This window comes from Xenopus laevis, chromosome 7S (assembly GCF_017654675.1).
Source record: "Xenopus laevis strain J_2021 chromosome 7S, Xenopus_laevis_v10.1, whole genome shotgun sequence".
Lineage (NCBI taxonomy): Eukaryota > Metazoa > Chordata > Amphibia > Anura > Pipidae > Xenopus > Xenopus laevis.
In genome coordinates, this window is record NC_054384.1 from 70542230 (window position 1) to 70567225 (window position 24996).

A 24996-nucleotide genomic window follows, 5' to 3' on the forward strand; every position below is an offset into this window, starting at 1 on the left:
GAATTAAGCATTGTTGTCCAGAGAAAATTAATTTGCCAACTGACAGGGATAAATTACAAAGTCACCAGAAAGGGTGAAACATGCAGTTCCCAGGCAGGGATAGTTAGAAAAGCATAATTAAATCCAAAAAAACAAATGGAGAAGAGAAATAACATAGAAGAAAAGGGCAATGAAAACAACAATCCAAAAGTATTGGTTTTAACTATACTGCACATTTTGGAAGCATTATAATATTTGGTTTTAGGCTCTCTGACCCGCACAGCTAAAATACGATATACAATTTGTTACCGAATGATAATACTTTCTATTTACTGCTCATCTGTGTAAAGTAATTATTACTTTTATATTTTTAACTGCATATTGTTTCATCTTAGCAATCTATTTTAGTACCTCTGGCGCAATGAACATTGGATATGTCACCCTCCAAGCCTCACTAGTTTGTAAGGAAACCTTGAACATCATTTTTCTTTTAAGAATCACTTTTCATCTTTTAAACACTGAAGCTTACCTGCGGTGAACCTCTGCTCGAGCTGACCCATGCGGATTAATTGGAGGCACCTCTTCACCTTCAGGCCGGTGGAATCGGAACTTGTAGTTACGACATCTATTGGCTCCATACAACTGCTCTACCAGAAATACAACTGCATCATGTATGATTCCCAGCATTCTCAGTCCACTAACACCTTAGAAAAAGGACAAGAGACTTCACTTAAAGGGGTTGTTCACCTATAAATTAACTTTAAGTATGATGTAGACAGAGAATGATATTCTGAGACAATATGCAATTGGTTTTCATTTTTTATTATTTGTGGTTTTGAGTTATTTAGCAGCTCTCTAGTTTGATATTTCAGTAATCTGGTTGCTAGGGTTCAAATTACCATAGCAACCATGCATTTATTTGAAGAAGAGACTGGAATATGAATAGGAGAGGACCTGAAAAGAAAGATGAGAAATAAAAAGTAGCAATAACAATGCATTTGTAGCTTTAGAGAGCATTTGTTTTAGATGTGGTCAGTGACCCCCATTTGAAAGCTGGAAAGAATCAGAAGAAAAAGGCAAATCATTTAAAGGGCATGTAAAGTCTAAAATAGAATAAGGCTAGAAATGCAGTATTTTGTATACTAAATATAAACATGAACTTACTGCACCACAAGCCTAATCAAACAAATAATTTATGCTTTCAAAGTTGGCAACAGGGGGTCACCATCTTGTAACTTTGTTAAACATCTTTGCAAGACGAAGACTGTGCACATGCTCAGTGTGGTCTGGGCTGCTTAGATATCGTCATAAACAAAGCTGCTTTAGTTCTACATGGCTGGGAAGTAAGGCAGGGGCTCCCCCTGCTGTTCATAAGTAGGATTGTTTCCCTGCTCAGCAGTTAGGGACCATCTGACAATTCCTATCCACAGCAGTAAATGAAGGGAGAATTTCACTGCATACAGTCAGGTTTCTTATAAAAACGGTACACATTTTTTTAATTAAAATATATTGGAGATACGTTTCTTTTTCATTAAAGAAAGTAAAAATGGGATTTTATTTCTTTGCCTTTACATGCCCTTTAAAAACTATTAAAAATAAACAATGAAGACTAATTGAAAAGTTGTTTAGAATTGACTATTCTACAACATACTAAAAATTACCTGAAAGGTGAACCACCCCTTTAAACCTTTTTAAACATTTTGGCATATTACTTCAGTGTGAAATGACATGAACCCGGTAGCCAATAACCCTTATTTTGTTAATTAATTTAGCAATAAAAAAAACCTATAACCTTTATGCAAATTTTAACAGATAATACAACATTTTAAGTGGTACTTTTGTACACTGTGGAAGAACCCTGTATGGGGAATTGGGGATGTATCGCTGTCAAAGATTTAAATAGTGCTGGCAATAAAAGATCATTACATTGACATTTGTTGCTTTGGCAACATAATCAAATCCTTTGTGATGATGTCCTTAACAGACATCGAGGGAAGAGAATGTTGGCTTCTCTTACACCTTCTTCAAATAGGACTTGGAATAAATATTGCAAGAGTGACGAGAAAAGCACCCACCATGTTTTACTTATGTTGGTGCAATGTACACAAATTATGTTTTGATGAAAATGCATTACACTATGAATGCTGCCATTGGTCTTTAATCCATTCACAGATCAACTATTAGGAGTTGATGTCCCCTAAGAAATAATGATGAGCCTTCATCCAATTAGAGGTTTGTAAGTATGCATTTTTACCAATTACCGAAGGAGAGTTACAGCAAGATCCTAAGGTGTTGCTTCACTAGGGCATCAGTAGTAACTGCACCTAATCCTCATATAGTCCCAGGTGCAGTTAGCCATCAATAAGATGTTTGCTTTGAATTCACTGACTTTTTAGTCAATACAAGATTGTATGTATGATGAGGCCTTAGGTAAGTATGACATCATTTTATTATATTAGGGTGCATTTTGGTAAGCCTATTAAAGTTTGACCCGAAAAAAAAAATCATTATTTAACTACTTATCTAGGTGTTTGTTAGTCCTGTCCACCTTATTACAGGTACTATTTTCAACTGCACCTGTCATGAAAAAGTGCTGTAAAAGTGGAAGAATTCTTTGTTACCTGCAAAGGACAGTTGCTTCAATCGGGCATTAGATCGTGCTTCCTGCACCTTCTCGGTCAGTGATTTCCAGGCCTCTGCAAAATATGAATTAACCAGTGTAGAATTTGTAGTAAAACATGAAGGTTTAAAGTACACCAACAAAACTGTAATAGATGCAGATACCCCAACTAAGGATAAACTTGAAGCAAACTTTAAACTACCGAGAAAGTTAGATACTTTGAACTGTCAAAACTGGCATCACCTTATTCAGTAACCAGGCAAAGTACTTACCTGAGTGATCCTGAACTAAATCCTGCATGAGCACCTATATTTATATGTATGTGCACCTTTACTATGCCCAGTACTAGATGTAGCAGGGCCTGACCACCAGTGCTCATGCAACTTTGATATGGGAAGCCATCAAGAATAACCTTACTAGGCAAGTGTCGCTCAATTACGATACAACATAAATCCTTCAGCCCATAAGGAGAGAAGTACAGAAATGTGTTACTTCATGCAATACCACTATTGACTGTTCTCAACAAAGTTTCAAGTCAGTAACAATTTTGGCAAGTTGCCACCAAGCAAGATAGAAACTTTGGGGAGAAGTGAAAATGGTCACTAATACGGACTAATAACAGTACATATTCCCCTAAATCAGTGATCCCCAACCAGGAGATCACAAGCAACATGTTGCTCACCAACCCCTTGGATGTTTCTCTTAGTGGCAGTAAAGCAGGTCCTTATTTTTTTAATTCCTGGCTTGGAGGTAAGTTTTGGTTGCATGAAAACCAGGTATAACGCCAAACAGAGCCTCCTGTAGGCTGCCAGTCCATATAGGGGCTACCAAACAGCCAATAACAGCCCTTATTTGACATCCCCATGGACTTTTTCATGCTTGTATTGCTCTTCAACTCTTTTTTACATTTAAATGTGGCTCACAAGTAAAAAAGGTTGCGAACCCCTGCCCTAAGTGATATTCATTTCAAGTCTTCCTGGCTTAAAAGTTTAAAAGTAGAGTAGTAGCTACTGTACACAGAAACAAACTTAAAGGCAGTTACACATTTGGAATTTCCTGTACAGACTGGTAATGTGGATATCTTGGTGGCAGATCTAATTTCAGTGTGGCACGGAATCTGAAAGGTCCATATCTCCCAGAATGCTCTAAGAGACCAAGCATAAGAATAAATAGGCTGTTTGTAAATCAACTAGCACAGGTGATGATTTAACATCTTGGAAGGAGAACTCTCTAACAGGGAACCAGGAAAATAGGAAATCAATGAGGGGCTGGCTGAGGGAGTTTTGGTGTGGGGGAAAAAACCCTGAGAGAACCAATGGATATATTTGGGACAACTGGCCTAAGTGGGGCTAGGACATTGCTGCAGGCAGCAAGACCTGTTTTGTTAGTCTGCAAGTGAACCAGGCTGTTGTGGTTAAGGGACAAAAACTGTGAGTTGGTGTAACTTTAGTTAGGCACAGTTACCATATACTTGGAAACCTCAGTTTTGAATAAAACTGGTGGATTTCTGTTTCAAGTTAGTATGGATGTCTTTTACTTTGAGACATTATTGTCAAGGCTACCATTGGAATGAATAGGGAGGTTATAGGGATGTCTGTGCATGCTACATATTGTATAATGTATGTAACAGATTGTAGTGGTAATTTTTATTAACTGTATTAAGTTTTTTTTTTTTTTGCCCAGTCACTTATGTCACTGCATATGTATTTTATTACAGGGACTGTTTTTTTTTTTTTTTAGCTCATTGTTGTTGATTTTTTGTTTCTGACAATAAAAAAGTAACTGCAAAAGATTTCTTTTTAAGGCTTTGATTGGTTTTATTGCATTCTGCTTTGTTCTTGATTACTTGAACAAGTATTGGACCTGTTATCCAGAATGCTTGGGACCTGGGGTTTTTCGGATTTCAGATCTTTCTGTAATTTGGATCTTGATACCTTAAGTCTAGTAGAAAATCTTGTAAACCGTAAATAACCCCAATTGGCTGGTTTTGCTTCCAACATTAATCAATTATATCTTAGTTTGGATCAAGTACAAGGTACTTTTAATTATTACAGAGAAAAAGGAAATAATTTTTTAAAATAAGGATTATTTGGATAAAATGGAGTCCAATTGGGAGATTACTGGATAACAGATCCCATACCTGTAATAACTGTGTGTGATATTTTCAATTTATGGTCTCTATAGTCCGCATTGCTTTATGATTCTAAAAATACTGGGTATCAAACTGCTCGTATTTATGATATTTTATCATGGTCTCTAATGCTTTGTGTAGTACAAGATGCTGTAAAGTGCTAGCGGCCTATACAGCTGTTGTTTTCAGATATATAAAACATTGCTGTGTCAACCATTCAACTAAAAATTTCAATAGAAAAATAGGACAGCAAAATGGTATTCAGTCCAAATCTATCCATGAGAGCTGATCTCAAAGCATCTCTGCCACTAATTTGCTTGTCAGGATTGTTCACCTAGCTGCTATTAAATATTGAATCTATCTAGACACACATACAGCAACTGGTAGGTGCTAACCTCCTCCTTTCTCATTACCTTCAATGCTGCCAGCAGAAATCTGAAAGCCATCATCACTGGATATCTCAAACAATAGTCCAGTCTTGGGTTTCACCTTTGTAGGAATGCCTTGACGGTTTCGCTCTTGTTGCAGAAGTCTCATTAGAGGTGAGCTGAACCCTGTGTCTTCTTCGCGCTGTTTGGAATCTGCAGAAGGAGGTGAAAACTTTCATATGTGCTAAATGTACAGTTTACTCTGATTCCTGCAACTGTTTGATTCATTTTACATTTCAGCCCTGAATGTTCTAAAATAGATTTCACGAACTTCAGAAATTCCAGAAGTAGTAGTTTAACTGCTTAAATTGAGACTTTTAACCATGCAACAATATTATAAACATACCATCATGTTTTGGGTCTTGATGACACAGATCTTTTAGAAGGGGCTCTTGGTCTGTAATAACTGGTAATTGTCTGTGAATGGAAAAAAAAATAAAAAATTGGAATGACAGCAAGAACTTTACGGTCACATCTGTGAATTAAGAGAACTCAAATGTCACATAAATACCAACTTTAGTAATGTTACCAATATAGGGTAAGATGAAAATTCCATTAGTATATGACACATTATGGACATGACTATTCATTGCACCTTCACACATACAGTATTTCTTGCCTGTTTTCTGTGGAGCTTTAAGTCGTTCTTTACATTTCTCTAGCCATAAAACTAACTTTTCCCATAACCCCTTTAGATTGTAAGACCAACTGAGCAGGATGCTCTCTACTCGTCTCCCTTTACCTGTCAATATTTGTATGCAATTTGTTTTGATATATATATCCTTCTATTGTCACCATGTCTATATATAAACCCTAGTGTTTCCTAATGAAGATGTTTACCCCTCACTTTAAACTTATTAACCTGTGCCACTCTGTCACATGAAGGAAAAATGTAAAGTGTGACATAACCCAGGGAGCTGCTCTCCTTTGATCCATGTCAGAAATCAAAACAAAAGTGTTTAACTGGGGGGTGACAAAGGGGTACCTCCATTAGGAATGAGCAACAACAGGGTTTACAGTATTTCGGCATAGCAACACATTCCTGTTAATACTGGAAGGTTTCACTATCCCTTAAAGAAAACAAGTGTGAAAAAGACAATGCCCACCAATCTGTGAAAGTTCTTGAGAAGCACCAGTCAGGGTTGGATAAAATATAGCCCAAACTTTCAAGATGTTGTTGTTGCAGATCAATGCAAAGTGCATAAACCAATATTTTTACTGGCACATCATTATTAAAAAAGATGGCACATTCCCAACACCAAGCAGCCAGCATTGGATTGGGGTGTTAGGAGTCCATCATGGGCGTCCATAAAACATTTTCCGGGGGGGGCAAGGAAGAAAAATATTACACAAATTACTTATATCCACATTTTGGTTTCCACGCAAACTCTAACAAAAGCTTTTCTATAAATATTTGGAGTAGTAACTGTTGCACATGTATAGCATTGCCATTCTGTTAGTGACACAAACTCCTTGTTTGCCAGGACAACACTTGGGGGCCGATTCACTAAGGGTCGAATTTCGAAGTTAAAAATACTTCGAAATTCGACCCTCGGATTGAAATCCTTCGACTTCGAATATCGAAGTCGAAGGATTTAGCGCTAATCCTGCGATCGATCGATCGAAGGATTTTCCGTTCGATCGAACGATTAAATCCATCGAATCGAACGATTCGAAGGATTTTAATCCAACGATCGAAGGAAAATCCTTCGATCAAAAAATCACAGGCAAGCCTATGGGGACCTTCCCCATAGGCTAACATTGACTTCGGTAGCTTTTAGCTGCCGAAGTAGGGGGTCGAAGTTTTTTTTAAAGGGGAAGTACTTCGACTATCGAATGGTCGAATAGTCGAACGATTTTTCGTTCGATTCGTTCGAATTCGAACGAATTTAACCAATTCGATGGTCGAAGTACCCAAAAAATACTTCGAAATTCGAAGCCAGAGGTTTGTAGAATGTTATTCCCTCTAGAGTTCTAGTTACAACTAGATACATACAGTGATGCCTCCATTTTACATACCCTCATTTTAAGTATTTCCATATGTTATACAACTTTTTGTGGTCCCACGGATATTTAATGCATAATACATTTCACTGACTTTACACCATTTTTCTGGTCCATTTTTTAAATATGGCAAGAGAATATCCTCTATTATGACGTGTGTGTGTGTGAGAGGGAGTGTGTGTGTGAGCAGGCCCAGACTGGCAATCTGTGGGTTCTGGCAAATGCCAGAGGGGCTGCTGTATGGTTCAATAGAAAGGTAGCATATAGTGGGATGGTAGGGGGCTGTTTGGGCTGGTGGGGGCTGTTTGGGCCTCTGTGTACTTGGAATGACAGGGCCTATTTTGACTCCCAGTCCAGGCCTGTATGAGAGTGTGTGTTTGTGAGTGTGTGTGTGTGAGAGAGAGAGAGGGAGTGTGTGTGTGTTTGGAAATATTATGCAACAAACTGTGTTTTTCTCTCAGTCCTCATTAAAGGAAGCACTGCATGCAAACACTGTCCTTGTCAGATTTAATTAGAAGGTGGATGCCTTCCTCAGCACCTGCTACAGTATTGTAAATACAAAATATCTACGGTTTCCAGAAACTGCTTCTGATGTAGGAGCCGTGTTATCTCTTGGAGAGGACAGGGGCATTTTTATATTAAGACACTCGAGGGCCTGTGTCTAAGGCGGCAGGTTTTGGGGGGGCGGCCCTCATGTGCCTATAAATTTTTTTTTTTAAAAAAAAAATATTCCCCAGCCTCTGCCATGGATTTCCATTGGAAATCTTGTGACAGAGCTGGGGGGGATGGTGAGGGTTTAAGGTGCACGGGATAGGGGGAATGTTTAGGCCCTTGCTGGGTCTGCTGCACCCTACTAAAGCATATTTGTTGGGTGCAGCTCTAGTCTCAGTCTCTATAGACAAGTGACAATAGGCTGTGGCAATAGGCTGCAGGCTTCAAGGGATACTATGCCTTTCTATGTCTATTTAAGCCTCTGCCTGGTTGCTAGGGAGGTAGAACATTGGAAACAAAAAACTATTCCAATTCAAACATTAAGAGCTGCAAAAGAGTAAAGTGAAAAAACATATTCCCAACAGAATACTACTGTCTGCCTCAGTGATCCCATAACTGTATCTCTCTAGCCACTGCTAAACTACAATTCCCAGCATTCAAAGCCAGAACCAGTAGCAGAGTTGTAGCTGATGGGCTAAGAGAGGAGATCTCAGCAGGACCTTCCTTCATTGGGCATGGGAGAGCCCAGTCAGCTACCAGTGAGTTCTGATGGTGGCCCTGGTTCTATGACTGCTTATGTTTGATGTCTATTTGTTGTATTTTCATAAATGCACATGTGTGTGACTGATGTGATTGGCTGACAATTACTGGTATATCATGCCTTACTTGAGGATGACATCACTCCCAGCTCAGCACTGATTGGCTGAAAGCTGCCAGGGAAGGTGACTTAACAGCTCAGGCACAAGTGACCAGTATTTCATTTCTGGATTCAGAGGTAAGTGGAACAGACTTTATGGGGGGGGCTAAAGTCAATGATACAAGGGGATAGTTTGGGCAGTGTGGCTTCCATGATTTATAGTAGTGCGGGGACTAGAGCCAGGCCCGGACTGGCAATCTGTTGGTTCTGGCAAATGCCAAAAGGGCTGCTGTAAGATGCCATAGACCAGGGGTCCCCAACCTTTTTCCACCCTTGAGCGACATTCAGATTTAAAAAGAGTTGGGGAGCAACAAAAACATGAAAATTGTTCCTGGGTGGTGCCAAATAAGGATTGTGATTGACTATTGGTAGCCCCTATGTGGACTGGCAGACTACAGGAGCCTCTGTTTGGTAGGACACCTGGTTTTTATGCAGCCAAAACTTGTTAACAAGCCTGGAATTCAAAAATAAGCACCTGCTCTGAGGCCACTGGGAGCAACATCCAATGGGTTGCTCACGAGCTACTGGTTGGGGATCACTGCCATAGACAGACGCTATTTATTGGGCTGCTGGGGGGGCTGTGAGGGCCTATGTGTGTCTCAAATGCCAGGTCCATTTTTAAATCCCAGTCCGGAATTTAGTTTCCAAAATTGCCCCACCATTGCCTGCTATTGTAATTGTCTGGGAAGGTGCTTGTCATGAAATTGTCCATTGGAGATGTCAGTTTGTCTTTCCAGATCCATCTTTTCCAATTTCATTGGAAAGGGGGGGGGGGGTGTTATTTTTGGTGATAAGCCATCAGGAGGTACAAAGTGGTACAACTACAAGGAAGGGGACAATCAATGATGGTGCCTTGAAAATGGTTTCTGGTGGCAGCCCTGCCCCTTCCCAAACTTCTAAAACTTGTGGGTGCCAAAGTACCCAAAATCTGCCTGTGTGCCATTGCTAAGGGGAGTGAGACAACATGAGAACTTGCTGTCCCACTGACTCTAAACCTGTGCTTATCTAGCTGTGCCTTAACTACAATTCACAGCATCCCCTGTGGCTGACTTGTAGTCAGTGGCGTAACTAGATATTACTGGGCCCCACATCAAATTATTTTTCAGGCCCCCAAAATTTTTAGAGGTTGACTTGTTTCTCCAATATTTATTGAAATTGTATATGAATTAGGGCCTCATGGGGCCCCTATACCTCCTGGGTCCCCCTGCAGCCGCAGGGTCTGCTTCCTCTATAGTTACGCCCCTGCTTGTAGTTATAGAATATAGTGTGTATAGTGGGTATTTCTTGTTTACTTGTTACAGCTTTTGAAGTTTTAGACCATTTACATTTGCTGCTCTTTAGCTGTTAATGTCAACTGCCATTTTACAACTGCCATTGGCCAACTGTCCCTCTCATCACTCATCCTAGTGGCCTCAGCATTAGAGTAGATGATGGGTAAGGGAGGACCTGAGAAGACAAGTAACACAAGTCTATGGGTGCAGGGGCAATGATCAGAGCTTGACTGGTTATGAGAAGCCCCAGTGGGCCCATTACTCACCTGGGCCTCTAATGGGAACGAGTGTCTTCAGCCCCTATTACACCCTGCCAGTAACATACAGCTTTACAGTAATGGCACAGAGGGAGATCTGGGATGTTTTGACCCCATGTGATTTCCAGTTCAGTTTATGGCCAATCAAATGATCACTCCCAAATGATCACTCCCGTTCATTTCTAAATTCATTTTAATTGAGCCCTGATGAAAGCAATTGGCATAGAAATGAATGAGGGTGATTCCAAGTGTTCATTTAACTATTAGTTTGTGCATCCAGGACCAAACCTTGGTCAGCAGGGGTGTCTAGGGCCTTTGATTGCACCAATAAATTCTGTCTCTCCCAATCAGCTCCTTTATTCTATTAAAGTTGCTGCTGATTGGTGTTACTGGTTATTTATAAGCCACAACCATATTCAGTAGCGCATTATTGAGCTATTAAGGTAAATCCAGTATATACAGATATATATGGCAGAGAGGGTTCAGTTCACAATCTCTTCTCTCTCTTTCTCTCCCCATAAAGTGAAATAAGAGCGATTCCTAGTGATTCCCAGTGATTCCCAGCGATTCCTAGCGATTCTCATCGATTCTCATCGATTCCCAGGAGCAGAAGGAGATAAAGAAGAAACACAAAAGTCTTTTTAAAGACTATCAACTTTCATCAGGAGCAGAAGAACATCTTGCCCAACCCATTGCGGGTTATTTGGAGGAAGGTAAGGAGCCTGCATTTTCCCATCCAGGGCCGCTATCAGGTGGGGGACAGTAGACAAGTGTCCGGGGCATGAAGGGGGACCCAGCAGTGCTGCACTTTTGAAAGAGCCGGGCCCCCTTGAGAGCGCCTGAGCCGTTTTGCCTTTTTTCAAGTCCCGAACAGCCGAAATGCCGAAAAGCCAAACAACCAAAAGACCCGAACTCACAAAAACAGCCGAAGCCGAACTCCCGAATCTGCGAAAAGACCAGAAGCTACGAAAATACCCGAAGCGCCGAAAAGACCTAAAGTCACGAAAACAGCTGAAATTTAAGTCGTGAAGCGGCGTAAAGACCCAAAGTCACGAAAGGAGGCGAAGTTGAAGTCCTGAAGCCATGAGTTCAATTCTACTGAACAACAATTTGTGTTTTTTTAATCCCCTGGCCACCAATGTATTATTTTAATATTCTATAGGCCCCTGCAACCAATGTTTTTTTTAAAACAATTTTTTGGGGCCCCAATTTTTTTTTTTAACTTGTAAGGGGGCCCTGGGACCAATGCTTTTTAAAAAAAACTTTTATGGGGGGGCCCTGGCGCCAATGTTTTTTTTTTTACTTATAAGGGGGCCCTGACCATCAATGGCTTTTTATAACTTGTGTGTTGGGGGGGGGGGTTACTTTTTTAATGCTGATGTCTGTGTGGTCTTTTAACTCTGATGTGGAGTGGGCGGGATCTGGGGTGGGGCTCGGGCGCAAGTGTGGGCGGGGCCCAGGGGGAAACGAAAATGTTGTTGTATGGGGCCCTGTGATTTCTAATGGCGGCCCTGTTCCCATCTGTAATATGTATTACACAGTAGGCTGAAAAAAGACACACGTCCATCAAGGTCTACCTTTTTGTGTAACTGCTGATCCAGAGGAAAGTAGGGCCCTGACAGAAATAATGGGCTGATTTGTGGACCAAATAAAATGGGATGGTATTGTCTTAAAATGGGGACATGGGGAGCTGGTGGGAGGGGCATTCTATATACATAAGTAAGCATTTGTTTCTAATTGGAACCATATTAAAACCATAGTTTCTGAATGAAAAGGGTTCTTATTAAATAAGGTGAAAAAATACTGCTGTTTTTACCTCTTTATTGTGTTTATTTGGGGGTCTTACATCTTTACGTTAACTCTAACCTTCCCAAATCTCTATTTTATATTACAGGAACATCAAAGATGGGCATGAGTGCAAGTAGCCGGCAATACTACCAGTGGCGCTTTGAAAAGGTAAAGGTGCTCACAGCTAATTTCCTCATTTTATTTTCTGACTGCTGCGAAAGGTATCCAAGGGGTTAAAGGAGGGGCTAACCCAATGCTAAACATGTCATATCTTCTGTGTAAATACAACAAAACAGAAATTTAACAGGGTTTAGCATAGTGTGTGCCCTGACCTCAATGTTTTCTTGTTTCTTACATTTTTCTAGCCCGCACCGTGGATCTCGCCTGATCTGGACATCTTTGAGATCAGGGATTTTGAGGATCCACTCGCGGGCCCTTATCTCGAGTGCATCAGGGACAAGATCACCTTTGACATCAGGTTTGCACTCTACGATCTGTGGATGGCCAAGGACTGCGTGAAGATAACAAAATGGTGGAAATTACACCTTAAGAACGAGTTCTGGCAGGACTACAGATACATCAAGGCCCACCTGAAACACCTCTACAAAGACCTAGAGAAGATCAACAAGGCCATACTGATTAAGAACAATGAGAGATATTCAGGTGCAGTATATAATCCATCCTTTTCTTTCCCACACTTGGTCAATCATTTAATTTGTGCTCCTAAATATTACAGGTGCGGAAACCCATTATCCAAGAAGCTCCGAATTACGGAAAGTCCATCTTCCATAGACTTCATTTTATTCAACTAATCCAATTTTTTTTAAAAATGATTTCCTTTTTCTCTGTAATAATAAAACAGTTTCATGTACTTGATTCAAATGAAGATATAGTTATTGGAAGCAAAACCACCCTATTGGGTTTGTTTAATGTTTACATGATTTTCTAGTAGACTTGAGGTATGAAGATCCAAATTACAGAAAGATCCGTTATCCAGAAAACCCCAGGTCCCAAGCATTCTGGATACAGAAGGATTTTACAGGGATATCACTTGCTAAGGTAAAAAAATACGTAGTCTGAGTTATCTTGTTTGTTTTTACAGGTGGTCCTCGGAACAACTCACAAACGGCAAATGATACCAGCACCACCAGCAGATTCCTCGGTACCAAATACAGATGTACCTCAGTCTAGGCACCAAATCCTCAGGAAACAGCAGTAACTATGGGACATCTCAATTCCACCAGTGATGCCCCCCTTTCATCCACTGCACTTTCACCAGCGGTGCTTTCAGCCACTGTAGTTCCACCAGTGGTTCCTCCCCTTTATCCAAAATATGGTGTTATACACAGGAACTCCTTTAAGCCACTTGGTAGACCCTGCATTCCTTTTCATTCCATCCCTCAGACTGCAAATGCCGGGGTTTGTAGGCTGCCCGGGTCCAATGGAATGGAAAGGAATACAGCATTCATCGTGTGGTTTAAATGTGCCCTTGTTTATGCTGCCATATTCCCTTCTCTTTCTCATCCTTTCACTGCAGTCCCTTACCTTACCATATTCCCCCCTCCCCTCAGATTCCCTTGATTCAATGTGGCGCATTGATCGTAGGAGCAAATCCGATCGCCTTTAAGGGGTCAGGAAGGAATTTTTCCCTCTAGTGAAGGAAATTCGCTTTTCAGAGGTTTTTTGCCTTCCTTGCGATCAAAAAAGCGCAGTTTATCTCATTATTAATAAAGCTGTGAATTACACAGATTAACCACAAAGTCATTGTGTGTATCTTTATTGTGGGTATTGGGCTAGGGATTTGGCAGGGATAATATATAGAGGGGGAGGGAGAGAAGTTAGGATAAGGCTCTTATAGAGCAGGAAATGGTCACATTGGTTATGTTTCTCCTTGGTTCCTAACAATGAAACTGAAACAACATATAACTGCTGTGTCAGTCCTACTATCCTCCATAGGACTTATAGGAACCTATGTAATACTGAGAGCCAATACACATCCTTCCCAAATCTCACCCTAACTGGCCTTTAGACAACTCTTCCCTTTGAGCCTTTGGAAAAGGGCTGGCCCCACAGTTTAGAAGGGCCCCGATGGTCTGTGTTGGTTTAAGGAAGCCATGGAAATTGAATATTTAGAGAGAAAACCAGTTACATGCAGATCTGCAACCAAATTCTGTTTTAGAATCATCTTCTCATGCTCTTTTACCTTATTTGTCTAAAATTCCCTGGAATTAGGAAGGAATCTACTAATTTAACCTCTTCAGTAGATGATAACAAAGACAAGTTATACTGGGTTGCTGCTGGATTAGGTGGGATATTTATGTAGACTTGACACTGCCCAGCCTTTATCACACCCATTTATTAGTGTAAGAAGGTATAATCTATAGAGGTTTTATGAAACAAATGTTGAGAATCAGACTCCTGGAATGAACACAGGGTTGAACAAAGCTAGCTGTACTGTATGGAGGAAGGTTATACAAGCTAAAAGTGCATTACACAATTCCCTCTGTAAATAGCTGAAAAAGCAAAAGGGTAATACTGAGACTGTGGGTGGTTAATTAACAGCAAGACCAGCAGTTTAGACATACAGTATGAATGAGGGTATTATAGATAAAAGGATCATGCAGGCAATTGGTTGGTGGAAGTGATGTCATGCGCACAGTGTAGGGGGCGTGTTTAGTTCTGGTGCCTAGGGGGGCATCGGACTTATATACAGCCCTAGGAGACAAACAAATTATCTGAAATTAAATGTTAGTACCTTAAAATTTTCAATATCATGAAATCTTTACGAGTAGTAAAGGTAACCAACAGCACTGCTTGTGGTATTTATTTCAGAACATGGAATAATACATTAGCTCTGATCTTTGTTTGCAAGTGATATCTATTGTTAATGTGGCTACACTTTCGAACAAGTTGAGCCTATTGTGTGAATGTCAGAGCACTGGAATGAGATACCTGTACTTGGATTCTTTCTGGCACATCTAGATAAGTACACCAAAAGGGATTCTATACACTTACATATTACAGCAGAGTTCTGGTAAGCCCAGAGGAATGCCCAAGATGACAGTTTTATGGTATTTCTCTTCACCAAAATGCACCATTTCAGGGGCCCCTAACTACTCAAAAGTGCTGCACATTATACTTCACGTTTGTAACTCAACACAATGCCTTTAAAAAAATATATATACTAATTTTTGAGATACTATCTAGGCAGTTTTTATTGTGCAGCATAGTGGGATGTCTAAGCAGTTACTGAATGAAGCAACATTGCAGTGAGTTGGGACAAAGTGTATCATTTACGTTATATAAATACTTGAAGTCATATGGTGTCTGAGCAGCATATAACATTTTTACAGACAACACAAAGACAAAGGAGGTATGATAATAAAAATGTTTTCACCAGGTGTAATTAGTCAGTGTCGACTGGCCCACAGGGATACCAGGAGAACTCCCGGTGGGCCCAGGTGTCATTGGGTCCTCATGCTGCTAAACATTTGGCATATTTCATGGTCATTCTTTATTTAAATGAGACCAAAAAGACTAAATAGATGGAATAATAAATGATAGTATTATATTATGTAAAGAAAAGAGACTAGGAGAATAGTGGTTGAGCGAGGAGAGGCGTGGGCCCCTGGTCTAAGGTTTTTGGGTGGGCCCCTGGTATCCCAGTCTGACACTGATGATCGTGCGGTGGGGTAAGTGTCTTCTCCCTTAGGGTCCCGGGCTGTGCCATTACAGATGCACATGGGCAAGATAGGCATGAAGTACAAGTTCAGGGGGGGGGCAGTGCCCCCCATGCCCCTATATGTGGACACCCATGGAGTCCACTAATCTTGGACTCCAGGCAACCCTCAAAACTTTCTTCTCCTTTATTTACTCACCCTCTTTAATCTTCTATTCTTTTCTTAATACACACTAACACAGATCAACAAATATAGTGCTGATATAGTGCTTTATACTGTTATAACTTGAATTTTTGGTTATTGGTAACTTAGACCATGTTAAAAATTCAAATATTCTTTTAAACGCAAATTATCTTTTATTGGGGAGTATGCATATTTTACAATGTTTTTGTTACGTCATGTGAGTTTGACAAAGTATTCAAAACATTTCCAGGTACTTTAGAAAATATGTGAACAAAAAGCAGCATTCAAATTAGCTGATGGCACTTTCCTGAAAAATGTATACAACCCTGACCACAAAATTACTCACCCTGAAGGCAGTGTGGGCTCAGCAGTGTTTCTGGTGGATGGAACCATTAATTCACCAGTATCCACTTTTTCCTCATGGGCCCTGAGAATGGTACAATTTAATATTTAGTCTCTCCAGTGACGTAGTTAATGCTGATTTTGTATTTTTTAGTGAGCAGGGGATTAATACAACAAATGTAAAACTTTCATTGTGTATGTATATATATATATATATATATATATAGATAGATATAGATATATACCTATATCTGGCAATCATAGGCATAACGTTCAGTGTATTAACTAGTTTTTAAAACCCATAAGATCCGGAAATGACTTCTTATACATACTAATTAAATCGATCATATTAAATTATATTAATGCATATAAAGCCCTAGATATGGATAACATGATTTTAACTGACTGAATCACAATTAATAAATACGACATTAATAACATATATACCCTTAATTCATTTAATTCAATATATTTCTTTTAAAAGAATTCTTGTTGTCTTGACTTCAACATTGTGCAGTACATGTATCAAGTTAATGTTGCTTCAGCTTATCGGCTATAGCCGTTGAATTAAATTAAGTTACATAGTTTCCTTTCACATATCGCAACATAGTTTCACTTTTAATATCAGTCCGTTATGGTGTAGACAAACAACATTTCCTCAATGAATTTTCAAGACTTTTCTAGACACACTTTCAGGTGTCAGAATTATTACTAATACTCAATACAATAAGGAGCATATCTTATACATTAAGGGGCAGATTTATCAAGGGTCGAATTTCGAATAATAAAAAAAAAAATTGAAATTCGAATAAAAAAAATCGATTGGTGGATAGCCAGTTTTTTCAAATTTGGACTATTCCCTAGTCGAAGTACACAAAAAATAGCTTGAAATTGATAAATCTGCAGTAAATTTTAGCTCCAAACAAATTACGGGACTCAATTATAAACAATTTTATTATGCCTTGTTTATGTTTATTGCTATGCAGCACTGCCGATGCTAGAGGGCACCCTCTACAGCAGTCCAGAGAGTATCCTAGGATTCTATGGTTATGACAATTTCCTTGTGAAGCAGGCTAGGCAGTTCTACAGCCTGTTGAATAAAGCCGACAACCAAAGCCTTCTGTGTGTGTGTGGGTCACGATTCTATATGGAGTAATTAGAATACTGTAGGTCTATATTCCTAGGGTTACGACCTAAATATTTTACATATCCACTGCACATAGCATCAACTCCCACATCTGTGACTGGTTGATTTTAAATGGCAACTAATACTGATACCACTAAGTAAAGTATCTACAAATTAGTAGAGTTGAAAAGCCTTTTAAATAATATTTATCGAGCACTTGCCTGCGTGTATCATTTTATAACAATACACACAGAGGAACTATTATGCAGGCTTTTTCTTGGATTAAGGGATCTTTCTGCACCTTAAGGCTATAAAAAAAAAACCAAAAGGTGGTGTTTTGCCATCAGCACTGATATATACCGGCTAACTTAGTCAACATCAATTACAATGTACTGTACAATATTAATTAAGTAATACTGTTGGGCAATAGCCTTTCCATATTTCCCAACTGGATGATAGGTTTCTAGATAACAGACCTAGATTTTTTTACGATGCACTAAAACACAGAGAAAATATATTTTGATACACTTAACCATCTACAAAAAAATTCTGTAAGAAATAATGCTTGAAGCCCTGTTCTAGAATAGATAAATATTTTATAAAGTCCCTTAAAAACAAAACATACCCTTTGTGATCTGCTGCCACTGTCTTGTAATCCCTTTCAGATTCTCGTATTGTGGTAGGGTTATGGGTGAGGTGCAAAGTCTTCTGTTTTTTTCTGCTTGTCTTGTCAGTTGGAGCAGTTTGCCTCTTGGGTTTGCTCTTTGTTTTCTGTTGTACTCTTACACTATTTCTTTGTAGTCCAAGAGCAGAGGTGGGAACTGTTACTTTTGTGTCAGGTTCTGTTAACATCTGCAGTGCTGGAGACCTGGAATTTGTTTCACTTGATGGTTCAGGAAGCATTTGTGGTCTGCTATTAAGGAGCCTATTCATGTGATGGGAAAGTGGGTAATGACCATCTGGGTCATGAATAGGTTGGGAAAGAGTCATGGCAACAGGCTGAGAACTAGGTACCACACATATACTGGATGTGGTGGCTATTGTAGCAGATGTTGAACACTGAGAAAACATTCCTGTTCCAGAGGGAAGCGTGACATGATTATCTTGAATACTCAAACCCTGTGGACTTGTTTTAATGAGGAAATTACTTATTGAATTCAACTCTGATGGATTAAGAATTCCTGGGCTAGTCAAAGTGACATGACCTGAAACAGGAGGAGCAGCAGAAGCTGGTTGCATGGATACAACATTTAGGACAGGAGATCCAGTGGCTAGGCCTGTGACCTGTCCCGGTAGATGACCTGTATCCAAACCAATAACACTGGGTGCAGTGCTCATAGAACTTGAGGTACCAACACTCTGAGGGAGGAGTGGAGTCTGGTCAAAGTACATGACTCCAGATTTAGATGTTTTAATGATACTGGGAATATTACGATGTGGAGTAGTATTTCCTATGGTGCCCAAGTCAATCAAACCTGTGTGACTAGTTAATGCACCTGTAATTTGAGAAGGAGTGAAGTTTATAAGAGTCATATTGGAGACAACATCTGGAGCATGTCTGGACCCTGGAGATACAGAAGGTGCTAACTTTTTGGTCTTTCGGGTTTGCAAGCGTGTTATCTGCCTTTTCTTATTCATACCAGGAGGCGATGTGTTGGAAGTACTTCCAACATCAGATCTCTGTCCTGCTTCTGAAACTAAGAGTGAAGGTTCACTGGATGGTTGCACACCAATAAGAAGACCAGAAGGCTGGTTGTTGAGGTTGGGCAGGAATGTCGTTTGGGGACCACTGGAGAAAGGTTGAAGGTGTGGATGGTGAGACATTGGAAGAAGACCTTTGCTGGCAGAAGGAAAAGATGAAGTAAGGGTAGGATTCAGAGCTGTTGCCAAAGTGAGTCCTCCACCCATTGGACTCAGAACAGGCATTTCTCCCTCTGCTCGACTACTGCCTGTTGGAACAGTGGGGGCAAGTTGTATTTTTTGAGTAACTCCGTTAGGCAATGTCTGCAAGACATAAAGAGGCTGCATATTCTGATTTACTACAACAAGTTTTTCAGCTGGGGATTTATGATGCTGAGGTGTACTTTGAATGGTATTGCTAGAAATTTGTGATGTCCCCGAGCTTTCTGAAGAGCCGGGTATATATTTCTGGTTTTGAATTGACACTGATGGGGAAACTGAAACTTGAAGGTTTGGGGTACTACTATTTCGTGCTCGTTCTTGAGTTACTGTATGGTCAACCTGTCCACAAGTTGGACTAGAAATATGATCTTGATCTATATGCCCTGAGATAAACCTATCTGGGGTTATGTGTCCTTCAGAGGCCCTGTCCACATTTTGGCCCAAAAGGGAAGAATCCCCATCACCAGGGGTTCCAGATTTCTCTGTGACTGTTACTCTTTTTTCCACTGTATCTGAAGATGCAGTAATAGCCAAAAGAGATCTATCACCAGTAGAGGACAGCTGAGATTCACTTATTAGTCTGCTATGGTTCTGGCTAGGAAGAGCTGGACTTCTAGTGGTTAATACTGAAAGATCTGAAGGCAGCTCTAGTGGCAGCTCAAACTGCTCTTCTGCTGATATTGTGGTTGAAACAGCACCATCAACTGGCTCTGATGTGGGCAATTGCTGGGAGAAGACCTCAAACAAGCCCATTTCTTTGCCACGGTTATTGTCCAGGCCCAAACCATCATCTAATGTCAGAAGCTCAGATGAAGAGGATTCTGGACTCTCCCCGAGAGCTTGCATGGATGGTGTATTTTTCAACACAAAATCCATTATATCACTGGGTAGTATGTTTCCACAGTCATCACTGTTGTTATTATCAGAGTCAGATTTAAGTAGGTCAGAGTTAAAAGTATCCAACAAATTCTTTTCAGCCCCACTATGGGCCCTACGTGGAGTATCCAAGGCCAGCTGTGCTTCAAGGGGATCCTCCTTTACTGGGTGACAGTTTTCTATTTTTGGCTCTGATGCTTTTTGACCCTTGCCTACATGAGATTTTTCTAACGGTCCCTCTGGCGTTTGCAGCTTCTCTGCTCCATTTTGTTTGCTGCTTCTTTTGCCTGCTTGGTTGGGTTTTGTGACAGTAACACTCGTATCACTATCTGCTTCATCATCAACTCCATCAAGCTGTGGAATCTTGTGAAGATCTCTCTGATCATCTTGTCTAAACAAGGGGTGAATGCCCAATCTTTCATCTCCAGGAGTTACCACTGTTCTAGAAAAGTTATAGTAATATACATCATCGTCATCAGATGTGCTTATGTCATCCGCACCATCGACCTGCCCTTCAGCTGCCCTCTTTCCTCTTTTTTTTCCAGGAGTACTACTACAAAAGGGCAAGTCTTCCTCACCATAAGAACGCACTCCATATAGTGGGGTAAGTCCAAAAAACATGTTTGATCGTGCCCTGGCACTCCTCCTTGGATATCTCCTTTTATAGGAGCCATCCTCCTGAGTTTTGCTTCCATCTTGATGGACTAAACTGGATTCTTGAATAGGGTATGCACTGCCGGTTTGGGGTTCAGAACCTGCATTTACATTAGTTTGACTTATTGGCACACCTCCTGTGCCATCAGAAGCACACTTATGTTTTTCACTGTCAGTTGATTCTGCAGACTGATTAGTAGAACTTGAAGTTTGTTTCTCAGTTTCTATTATACATCCTCCATCTATCCCCCTTTTTGTCTGAACTAGCTTCCCAGGACAAGGCTCATCTGATTGTGAGCTGCCTGAAGAAGATATACCATTGTCCACAGGTTTTTTAAGTGTGTGTGCTCTAAAGCTCACAGTGTCAGATAAAATATGATTGCCATTAGTGTCTGGTTCATTAAGTCTATTGTCTGGTGCATGCTCATTGTCAGAAGGGGGTTTACTTGAATGTTTATCTTTTGAATTGTCTAGCAGGGACCTCTTGGTTTTTACTTTTTTATCTTTGTGGACAGAGATCCCATGATTGCTTGCAAGAATTTGGGAACTCTTTCCCTTTTCCAATGAAGGTGTGTCACTTTGTGTTAGGACTGCTAGTTGATCATTCTCTCTCCTTATTACTTTCTGGTGCTGTAGATTGGATGAGGTTTTAAAGTTTAAAAGTGCTAGAGAATTGTCCTTCAGATGTCCAGCTCTATTTTTGTTAGCACCTGTCGTCATCTCCTGCACTTGAGAGGAAACATTGGTGCCTGGATGCGGAGTGGAAGGATCAGCAACTCTGGGACTAGCTGATTTTACCTTATCTGTTTTGGTGGTGGAGACTTTTGGAGGGCTTTCAAGACCAGCTCGTCTTGCTTCTGGTGCCTTATCCAGTTTGCATTCTATGGCTTTTTGGCCAATGTTAGAGGAAGTATTATTCTTACTTGATACTGCAGATAGTCCCATACACACAGGGTCTCCATTTCCACTGTTTTCAAGAGAGTTTACAACGATACCTTGAAGGGGCTGGCAAAATCTATATGTGTCGGTCTGTGGATGAGGGGTGAATAGTTTCTTATGCTGCTGGGGAGACAAAGAGGAGGAACTATGCCTTCTTGAACCAATTCTGCGTAGGCCAGAAGATAGAAGTGGATCCCCAACAGTCACAATCTCATGTGTAACTGGAGATGGACTCCCTAAAAATAAATACAAACAGCTAACATCACCATTTACATCACAATTACCATTTATTACAAATGTATTATGACAAACAGAAATCATAGACAAAGATAATATATTTTCCAAAAACAAAAATTGCAATGTGAAGAAATAAATATTGAACCATTTCAGGTTTAGGAGTGGAATTCAATCAAAAGAGGAAACTATAATAATGTTGGCATATAACATGCTTTAGGTTGAAACACTTAAATATAAAATACAGTGCTATATAAAATTATTGCCTCTATTCCAGTTTTTTGGAAGTTGGCAATAAATGTATTCAGATATTTTGTCATTTCTCACAGTGTATAAGCTGAGTGAGAAAATATGTAATTTTTATGGCCATTATAGGAGTAAATATAGTAAATTCCTTCTTCACAGTCAATAACTGGTTTCAGTATATTTAGCAGCAGCACCAACTAAACAACAGTCCTCCAAGAATATATAGCATTTTTCATTGTTTTTCACATCAATGAGATTCATGCCCGAATGACATTGCTTATTTTACATTTTCCCTAGACATTCTGCTGGAGACTTGCTTTTATACTTGTAATTATTGCCTTGCTAAATTATGCAGCGGTGGCACACTGTAAAAACCTTTTATGACACACAGACCCTGCTAGTTTTCTAGGTCAAGTGGCAGCAAAACGCCACACTACCATCACAGTAATCAACCACTAGGAAAAAAGAGTCTTGCTTTTTTTTTTGTTTCTTTAATGCCAGATGTAAAGGGGCTGATGTCAGCCGAAACTTTAAAACTTCTGAGTGAGCAAAATGGAGCAATCTTCTTACTGCTTCTTCCGTGTTTGGGTACGCATTTGTAAAAGGGCAAAATTTAAGGAAAAAAATCTTTTCATCTGGCCTATGGAGATTTAATTTTTGTCATATACAAGAAGTATGGTTCTACAAAGTTGACCAGCTTCTGTCAGAACCAGGTTATGAAGCAACAGGTCCAAAAAACTCCACCAGGATCTGATCTTTTAAAAATCTCAACATCTATGGCCAGCTTTAGCGAGCTGCAAAGCAGGAAATTATATTCTGTTCTGTTAGACATCCAGTAACTCCAGCCTTTATAGATTACATTTAACTTAACTATATTAGAAACATGTTTTTCTTTTTTTTTTTAAGCAAAGCCTTTCTATTTACCCAGTTTTTATTTTGACACTCAACTGTTCCTTTCAATAAACTTTTAGTAGGATGTAGTCATTTATATTCCAATACATTTTGCAACTGGTCTTATTTTTTTTGTTTTTTCAGTTTATATTACGCTTTATTTTAAGCAGCTCGCCAGTTTTTTTTTTTTGTTTTTTTTTAGCAGTTATCTGTTTGCTAGGGTCTCATTTACACTTAACACTTTATAATTATACAGTTTATATCATCACATATATCATTACCCTTAAATGTGCAGCAGGCATAAAATCTGAATCACATTGTCATCTAATAGATAGCATTATAAAATCTATGCAATAATGATATATAATCATTACTGGAATGTTGTGATGACTAAAGAGATCTTTCAAGAATCATGTATCATTATTTGAAAATAAGTTAGAATAACCTGTTGCTTGAATGGTTAATATAACTGAGAAAAATTATCTTACCAGCTGACGGCAGAGGTCGAGAGCCAGGTGATCTTCGTGTTTGGGAATGACGAGGAATATGGGTTCTACATCCAGGAGGTCGTGCCACTTCCCAGGGTTTAGAAGCTGAGGAGGCACTGACTGAATCCGGAGATGGGAGGCAAAGGGTCTCTATACATTTTACACCATCTGTGCTCTGATTTTCTGTATAGATGGAAGGAAGCATAAACATACATCTGGCATTTATAGGGGCATAACTAGTCAAAAACTATATATTTTGGTTCTTTCATCATAATTAAATTAATTTCTTAGCATCTGCACTAGGTTTTCCGGTACAACAGTGCTCCTAAGCCAGAAGAAATAACCTAGTTTTCTTTCCCTCTAACTGTTGTTATTGTTATTGACAATATAACACACTGAACAGGGCATGGTGTACCCACACTTAAGTTCCCATTCACGTATGGCAGGGGTCAGCAACCTTTACAAAAGAGTCATTTTGCCCCCTCTTTAAGTTTTACCCTTTTTTGTCACAACAACAGAATACAACAAACAGAAGTGCAGTGTGTATGTCTAGGCCTATTTTGAAATAGCCCTATTAAATGCTAGTGTTCTCATCTGTTTAATGTGACTTCTGTTTCTGAAGCTCCATGCTGATCTTCCTTCTCTTGTCTTGAGTGTGTGACCGCGGTAAGGACCACAATGAATCATCTTGCTGCAGTTTGGTCTTCGCCTGTCACTCCTGGGACGTCTATACAGCCCTCGCAACCCTACCGTGTTTGCACACTCAAGAAGCCGCCAGCAGGTATGAGGGCTGTATAGACAACGTGACAGGCAAAGCCGCAAGATGAAGAGCCGCATGAGGCTCCGGAGCCGCGGGTTGCCTACCCCTGACGTATGGTATATACAGTATATGTATGCATTCTATTAAACTTGCCGTTACTTAGTAAATTTATTGCCCACGTGTTCCCAAATATTTATTCAAAATATAAGATTGAGGATTGAAGAAGAGGTTGACAAGGCAGTTGAGTATTTGGGACCATGAATAAAGATCACAAAATAAGATAATCTGTAAACATTGGTATATATGTATTGGGGCTGGGACCCTCTATATTTATTTAGTTATTTGCAGACTCCTTTAATAGGTGCCCACCACTTAGTATATCTAAAGGGCAATTGATGAATGTAGTTTACCACTCTTCAGTGTTTCAACGCACACATTTCATATGTTATAGAAAGTTGGCCATCTAGATTGATGATGATTCTTTTTGATTAGCCTAATTGAAATAGTGTCTCCTGTCTTGCAGGAATTGCATCCCCCCACTTTTTTCTTGAAGTCTAGTTGGACTGTTTGTGTTCTCTCCTGGAAGATGTAATACTATCCTAATGAAGGATTTTAATTTTTATTTCTAAGCAATTTTAATGATCTTTTATTAGGTAGGAAAAGCAGAGCTCTTAAGTCACTAAACATCAGATAACTATAACTTACTCCACTGTACACTCTCAACAAACAGAAGTACCATGATCTTTTATTCTGTGACAGTTTAACCCACACATAAGAAAGAGCTGCAGG

The 24996-nt window shown here is 39.7% G+C and overlaps 1 protein-coding gene across 4 annotated transcripts in view; it reads right to left on the reverse strand.

The window, feature by feature from the left end:
- The window catches only part of kmt2a.S (lysine methyltransferase 2A S homeolog), a 103018-nt gene that overhangs the window by 13464 nt on the left and 64558 nt on the right, over window positions 1–24996 (reverse strand). For 3 of the 4 annotated variants that reach the window (XM_041571363.1, XM_041571361.1, XM_018242004.2), the window contains 7 exons: window positions 23448–23630; window positions 17843–21824; window positions 16096–16176; window positions 5505–5575; window positions 5144–5311; window positions 2601–2675; window positions 509–683 (listed from right to left, as the gene is read on the reverse strand). In XM_041571363.1, the coding sequence (XP_041427297.1) occupies window positions 509–683; window positions 2601–2675; window positions 5144–5311; window positions 5505–5575; window positions 16096–16176; window positions 17843–21824; window positions 23448–23630 (4735 nt within the window). The remainder of the gene's footprint in view (window positions 1–508; window positions 684–2600; window positions 2676–5143; window positions 5312–5504; window positions 5576–16095; window positions 16177–17842; window positions 21825–23447; window positions 23631–24996) is intronic. The other variant, XM_041571362.1, reaches the window with a different exon arrangement.